This window comes from Papaver somniferum, chromosome 7, assembly GCF_003573695.1.
Source record: "Papaver somniferum cultivar HN1 chromosome 7, ASM357369v1, whole genome shotgun sequence".
Taxonomy (NCBI): Eukaryota; Viridiplantae; Streptophyta; class Magnoliopsida; order Ranunculales; family Papaveraceae; genus Papaver; species Papaver somniferum.
In genome coordinates, this window is record NC_039364.1 from 86741019 (window position 1) to 86748855 (window position 7837).

At 33.7% G+C, this 7837-nt stretch overlaps 1 protein-coding gene across 1 annotated transcript; it reads left to right on the plus strand.

Moving 5' to 3' along the window:
• The first annotated feature begins 3846 nt into the window (after positions 1-3846).
• LOC113292798 lies at positions 3847-5932 on the plus strand. Its single transcript, XM_026541654.1, has 2 exons — positions 3847-3996; positions 4267-5932. Exon 2 carries the CDS (start codon positions 4432-4434, stop codon positions 5431-5433), a length of 1002 nt encoding a protein of 333 aa, XP_026397439.1. The 5' UTR covers positions 3847-3996; positions 4267-4431; the 3' UTR covers positions 5434-5932.
• Positions 5933-7837: the final 1905 nt, after the last annotated feature.

The window sequence follows — 7837 nt, forward strand, 5'->3', positions numbered from 1 at the left end:
TTATCTTTCCAGACTTATCTTCAATATCACATCCTACCATATTTAATATAACCTTGTGACCCTTATCACAAATTTGACTTGCTGAAAGAAGATTGACTTTCATACCTTTGACATATAAGACATCATGGATTTCAGGAATATCTGGCAGTTTGATAGTTCCCTTCTTGCTGATAACGCAGCTGCTTCCACTCCAGAAATTACAGATCCTCCTTTATAATCTTCTGTCTTTGTAAACCAAGAGAGATCTCCTGTCATATGTCTACTACAACCACTATCCAGGAACCATTGAAATGGTGAGGTGGTTTTGAGTGCAAACGCTTCCATACATCTTTCAACAGTTTCAGGATTTACATGCCCTTTCTCATAGACAATATTAGGATGTTTTTTCTGAGATTTAGTAAAGTTTCTAATCATATCAAACAATTTTTTAGCATGTTTAATCAATTTGCTTGCATAACAATTTTTGATTAAAAACTTTACATGGTTTTTGAAGGTGTTCTATGTAGCATTCCTTTTTATTTGGTTTTATATAACCAGATGTCATATTTGAACTTTGATGAGACTCCTTTTTGTGAGGTTTCAAGGATTTTTTGACAAGTTCTTTATCAACCAAGATATTAGTAATATTTTCAGCCAATGACTGGTTTTGTTCAACTCGTTCTTCTAACATCTTAAGTAGCACAGAATATGTTTTTCCTACGCCAAATAAATTGCGTTGAAGAATAACAAATATTGATAGTACGTTAACTGAATTCGTCATTTAATTCAAATCTTATAGGTTGGATCGCACCAAACATAGATTGTTAGATCTTTTCGTGTTTGCCTGCTCAGATATCAATTGAAAATATGATGGTACCCAAATACAACACAATCTTTTTATTTCAACCTATAAGTATGATATCTTAAGTGATCATCTATGGAAAAAGTCGAGATAATACAACTTAAAGATATTAACTTGATAATAGTTACGGTCCGAAACCGATTTACTATAAGATCAATATCAAGTGATTAGGATTAACGCACAAGTGTAATTACTTTTAAATAATAAAAAAAATTATAATTGCGAAATGTAAAAGTAAATGACACACACACAACATTTTGTTAACGAGGAAACCGCAAATGCAGAAAAACCTGGGACCTAGTCCAGTTTTGAATACTCTCAGAATTAAGTCGTTATACAAAGAACATAATCCAACTTCGTATAATTGAGGCCAAGTAAACTACCCCTAGTTACATAGTTTCGTCGGTATCCCTGCGTCTTCGACCTTTTGGTCACTCACGTGAATCTCAAGACAGAAATCACTGTCTCAAGTTTCTTTAGCAAGTAAATTCTTTATGTACTCAACTCCTTTTGATCGTATTCCAAACAGTAAAGGAACAAATCTTTTTGGTAACCACTCTATTCAATCTTTAAGAAAATATATGTTGAGTCGTTGACAAAGGCTCTTATGTTTAATCTAATAAACTTCTTTGTCCGGTTGGATCAATCTGAATCTTAATTACTGAAATAATCAATTTCCGGATTTGCAATCAAACAATATATAACTCAAAGAGAAACTATAAAGTGATGCCGGTCTTATCAACTAGATAATCACAAGTCTATCAAAGATAAACAAGATCTAGTTGGATCCCAGCCGATCAAGAAGTGTGCACAAATTCACAAGATACGAAAACTAATTAGATAAAATCTTCTTTGTCTTCAAATCTTCAATTGCCTTCTTAAAACCTGCACAACACAAGCTTGAAAATCCTCTTGTGATCAATCACGCACAGAACGGAGTCTGTTAACAATGGATTATCACAAGATGTCTTTAGATCTAAAAACAGTTCTAAAGATCTCGTCGATACTTTGATCTAGTTTGAGTGGCCCTTATGTCAGAAGAGAAGGCTCTCAAGAATAATCGAACTAGGTGCAATCAAAGTACTCGTAGAGCTTCTTGATCCCCACAAAAGTCTTTAAAGGAGTTGTTGTAAGAGATTTCGCCTAATTAGGGTACTTTCTTCTCCGGATAGACGGCTCCACCAGAAAAAACGCGAATGAAGTTTTCCTAGCTCTTAAAATAGTTTGCAAGATATGAAAACTCAAGTATATATAGACCAAGGTTGTTTGAAAAACAAGGAAATTCCAAAACCGAAGATATTCTTAACATATGCAATAAAGTACCTACAATTTTCCTATTTCCAATAAATGGCAAACAATATTTCCGAAATCTCTCTTACAAAATTTTTATTATTAGTTTACCACATTAAAGATAATAATCCTTTTCTAGAGTATACGCTTTAATTACTAGTAATTAAAACATATAAATGGAAAATCATAATTAAATGTTTTTCAATATTTCGGTTTGGGATCACCTTGAGCATCAAGGATTATCTTTGAACAATTAATGATAAGAGTTATGCACATGTTCAAATAATGTTGACAACTAGAAGTTTCCTACCTTATAAAACTCTAATTCCAAGTTCACACACAATATAAAGAAATATGTGAATATTGGAAACTCGGTTTGCTCTTGGAACCGGTTCTACCATGACTCCCAAACTAAGTTAGGATCAGTTATACCATGAATCCCAATATAGGTTATGACCGGTTATACCATGCTTTCCAACACTAGTTAGCATCGTTTATACCACGTCACTCAATATAGGTTATGACCGGTTATACCTTATCTCCCAATACTAGTTAGGATTGGTTATACCTTGTCATACAATATAAGCTATGACCGGTGATACCTTGTTTCTCAACATATAAGTTAAGAATGGTTCTACCTTGTCATCTTTCATTGGTCATCCAAATAAACTTCAATGAAAACCGGACCAACACATTTACGATTTCCCTTTCGATTATGAAACAAGTTCATACATCTACTTCCTTAAACCAATGTAATAATACATAGTTTCCTATGATGAAATTACACCTATATCCCACGCATAATCAAATAACTATATACATAAATTATGTTGATGTCGTATTTACGAAGCCCAAAAGATAAGCGTTATACTTCGTAATTCAATATGATTCATTGATACTTTGATCATAAATCTATGACAGTTTTATAAATATGGCTTCGCATGTTATGTTTTTAATATAAAGCGACTTGAAAAATACGTTAGGAATGGAAACAAGTCAAGTCAGTATTACTAACCTCAAGTGGAAGGATGATGTCTTCGTTGTAGTCGTTACTTCTTCTTCAGGTCTTCAGAGTAATACTTGTAAGTCTCAATATTCCTAGAATTTCTAGTCTAACCTAAACGAAGTTGACCCTAGTAATTAATCAAGCAACTCTAGATGAGTTTTGATACTAAAATATGACAACCAAACTTGACATACCAATGCTTGGTGGGTTCAACCGAGCTATGCTCTACCAAATACTGAATATTGCCAGAAGTGGCGGGGATGGTTCTGAACCTCGTTGGCTTAGCCAACACATTGCTAGTTGAAGCAATTAAGATATTGATAGATGGAGCAATTGATGGTCAAAGCAAATATTGCTAGTCAGAGCAAATACCGCTTGATCAATGAACAATTGGAAATATGACCAAATAAAATATTAATTTAATAATATTGGTAGCGGTCCTAATATTTTATATAATTAATTAAAATAGGAAATTTTGACAAAGTACATCCTATGGGATTAGTATTTCCTAAAATACACCCGTTTTTTTCTAAATTTCTAAAATACACCCACTTTCTCGTTCTCCGTTAAGGCCCAACCGTTCATCAACGAAGTTTAATCAACGGTCGAGACGTAAAAGTAATAGCGAAATTCTAATTTTATCCTTTGTGTAATAAAATAGGCGGAGAGAAACGAGGGTTTCATTTTTTTCCCTCCCTTTCTCGTTCTGTTCTTTCTTTTCCCCCCTTATTGTCTCTCCAAATCTGTAGAGAAACATCAGATTTTCACAAAGAAGTTTATAGATCAAAGCAACATAAGAATCTATGAAGAAGTGTGACGTTATGAAGATATTAAAAGAGAAGAACAAGATGAAAAAGAGGTTTAAATCCTAATTTCGTATTTTATTTTTGTGTGATTTTGATGACTCATATGGAGATTTGATGAGCTAATTTGATGAACCCATATGATTTCCTGTTTGCATTGATGTTTCCAGAATTAGGGTTTGTAAACCCTAATTTCTTATCTGATTTTCATTGTTTGTGAAAATCTCGAAATTGTTTTTGTATTTTTGAATGAGGAATTGATTAGGGTTTTCTGTTGTTGTTTATTTATCTGATCACTGATATGATTTCTGTTGTATTTTATGCAGTGGGTATGTTTCTTTTAGGGACATAAGTGTTCATTTGGTGGATACAGAGCTCCCGTTATTTTTCAGCAACATTGACAGAGAACAGAGACTTAATTCATCTGAAGTTATTTGAGAAATGGTGCATACTAGGTTATATCGCTTGGTAATAGGGTTAATCTTATATGGATGAATGGTGATCTAAACATGCCAGAATACTTGACGGATGATGGAGATTTTAATAGGTTTTGGAAGGAAGCTGAACCTAATGGTAAGGGTTTCATTGAACTTGAAGTTACTGTTATTAACCCTGAAGATGAATATGATGCAGATAAGATGAAGCAGGTAGTGGTCACACCAAAGAAGAAAAATCTTGATTCTGTAAATGTGGTTGTTAGGAGATCACGTAGACTTGCAAAAAGGAGGATGTTAGATGAACAAATGGGTGTTGAACAAGTGGAATATGTGCATGTTAATGTTATAAGGTCACCTAGACTTGCAGATAAAAGGAGGATGTTAGGTGAACATATGGGTGTTGAACAAGTGAGAGCTAAACAAGTGTCAAGACAATTGAGTTTTATGGACTTGTTGAATCAGGTTGAAAGTACTAATGTCAATTCAGGTTTGAGTCAGGCCAGTGTTGGTGATAACTTATGGAATGGAGGGTGTAGCAGTCAACCATCACTAGTAGTTGAAGATGAAGGTAATGAAACCTTTAATGGGGATTATTGGTTAAGTGTTGTGAATGATGACCATGTAGATGAATGTACAATGCTTCCTAATGATTATGTTATTCAAATAGATAATGTAGATGTTGATGATTGTCACCCTGTGGAGAAAATGGAACCTCCTGTGTTGTTTGATAGTGATGAAGATAATGACAGAGATTATGTTGCTGAGTTTGGTAAAATGTATCAAGGGGAAGAAGATGTTAGTGATGAAGAAGATGATGAAGAGGGTGATGAAGTTGAAGATAAACATGTTCAACAACAACCTGATTGGTTTGAACCATTCAAATCTGACTACAAAAACTACTTTGATAAAGATGAAGAAGAACCAATGTTTCCTGAATATGAAGACATACCCACTATTGACCCAAGTATTATGGTTGTTGGAACCACTTTTGCTAGCAAGGGAGCTTTTAAAAGACATTTAAGAGATTTTTGTGGGTTGAAATGGGTGCCAATTTAAGATGAGACTTACTGATTCTAGGAGAGTGAATGATATATGTAGATTCAAGGAGTATAGTTTTCCATGGTTTGTGTATTGTTCAAAAGGGAAAAAGACAGGTAACTGGTCAATTACTAGTGTGGATCTGAATCATACATGTGTAGGTGATCCAAATATGTATAATATATCTGCTTATAAGCATTATGTTTGTGAGTGGGTGTTAGACAAACTGAAGAGCACTGCATTTAAAGTTATTTTTAAGCCAAATCAAATAGTTGAAGATTTTTTAGTTACAAAGGAGTTTTTTGGGAAGAGAGAGAGTGTCTGCGACTCGGTGAATCGGCGATCGACTCAAGTCAACATTTTTTCTTCCTTCTTCGTTTTCTGTGTGAATCACATCTTAAATTCCGGTGATTTCTCTTTATTTCAAATGATTGGTGTTAAAAATATGATAGTAAATGATCGATAATCTGTCTGAAACACTTATTAATCGATCGGAAACAATTTTTTCTGAATCGAATAATTTTAGTTCAAAACCTAGATATATTTCTGGGGAAAAAATGAGTAATTCAAAGGATGATAGTCCTAAATGTTTTATTTCTGATGTTGATATTGAAGAGAGTTTGATTGAATGGAAGTACAGCTTGATTGGGAGATTAGATTTTGTTAAACTTAAATTTCAAACTGCAGATTCTATATTAAGGAAGCAATGGAAAATTAAAGGTTCAATTCAGTTAATCCCATTGGGAAAAGGTTTTTTTGTTATTAATCTTGATAATGAAGATGATAAAAAACATATTTGGAGTGGAGATTGGAAGGTTGAAGATCAGAATTTAAAACTCAGAAATTGAGAACCAAATTTTAAATCAGAGGAGCAAAAATCTACATCTACTTTTGTTTGGGTCCAATTTCCAGGTCTCAGCATGGATTACTGGAAAGAAAAGATCATTCTAAATATAGGAAACTCTTTAGTCGCTCCATTAAAGTAGATGAAACAACTCTTAAGAGAGAAATTGGGTATTATGCAAGTGTTCTGGTTGAAACGGATATGTCAAATTACATTCCTAACAAAATATGGGTTGAATCCAAGTATGGTAGCTTTGAACAAAAAGTTCATATTCCAAAGGTTCCAAAGTTTTGTATTCACTTCCAAGTTGTAGGTCACTCAGTAACAAAATGTAGATCAAAGAATAAAGTCCCAGAGCAGGGGGAAGCAGAACCTGTCATTCAAACTAAGAAAATCTGGTGAAGGGTGAAGAACAAAAATAATGTTGGTTTTGATATTTGTTTTGGAGAAGATGAAACAACTCAGAATACTCAACATGCTCTGGATAGTGAAGATGAGATTGCTGATGCCATCATTCCTCCAATATCACAAAGTGGAGATGGTAAAGCTTTTGATGAAAATAAACAAACTGAAGTGGTGGTAAATTCTGGCAAGTTCCGAATTCTCCAGAATACACCAGAGGAAATTCTAAACTCACCAACTGCTTTTCCAGTTTTATCAGCATCAAAAGTATTAAAAGTAACTTCAAGTGCACCTTCTATCAATGAAGTTGTTACAGTGATTCCTCCATTGGGGAAGTTTGGTTCAAATGCAGAAAATCAAGTAAAGCAGAAGACAGGTGCAAATGTTACAACTAGAAAGAAGGTTGTAAGTCTAATGTCAAATTTGAGTAAAAATGGGAACCTGAGAAGAGGTAATCCTTCTCATTCTCAACCTTCTAAATGAAGATTATATATTGGAATATCAGAGGCCTTGGAATAGTAAAGGCCAAAGATAAAATCAAAAGTTTAGTTCATTCTTTTAGTCCTTCTATTTTAATTCTAGCAGGGCCAAAAATAAGATATTCTACAAAGGTCATCAAAAAATTGAAACTAGCTGGTATGCACTATGAAATAATTCATAATTCATCTAAGTTGAATAAAGGTAACATATGGACTGTTTGGAGTGCTTCAATAAAACCTCCATCAATAATTTCATGCACTAGGCAAGAGATAACTATTTCAATTGGTGATAATTTAATAACTGGAGTTCATGCAGCCTCCTTAGCTGTAGATATAAGAGAATTGTGGAGTGCAATGGAGGATATTAATTCCTTAAATAAACCATGGTTGGTAATATGTGATTTTAATGTTGTTACTTGTCAAGAAGAAAATGTAGGAGGTTTAAAACCTCTAAGAATCTCAATGTTGGAGTTTAATAATTGCTTAAGCATCTATGGTCTGATTCCTTCACCAAAGACTGGTCTGGAATTCTCTTGATGTAATAACAAAGCTGGAAGAAAAAGAATTGTCTGCAATCTTGACACGGTTGTATTCAATGATAAATGGATTGAATTATATCCTAGTTGGGGCTACAGAGTTGGTGCAAGGGGAATTCATATCATGGAGTTTTGTATGGTGCTAGTGCCGACATTCCAAA

What these genes read in the sequence shown, in the direction of transcription:
- LOC113292798 (XM_026541654.1), top strand. Translation starts at nt 4,432, where the DNA reads ATGAATGGTGATCTAAACATGCCAGAATACTTGACGGATGATGGAGAT.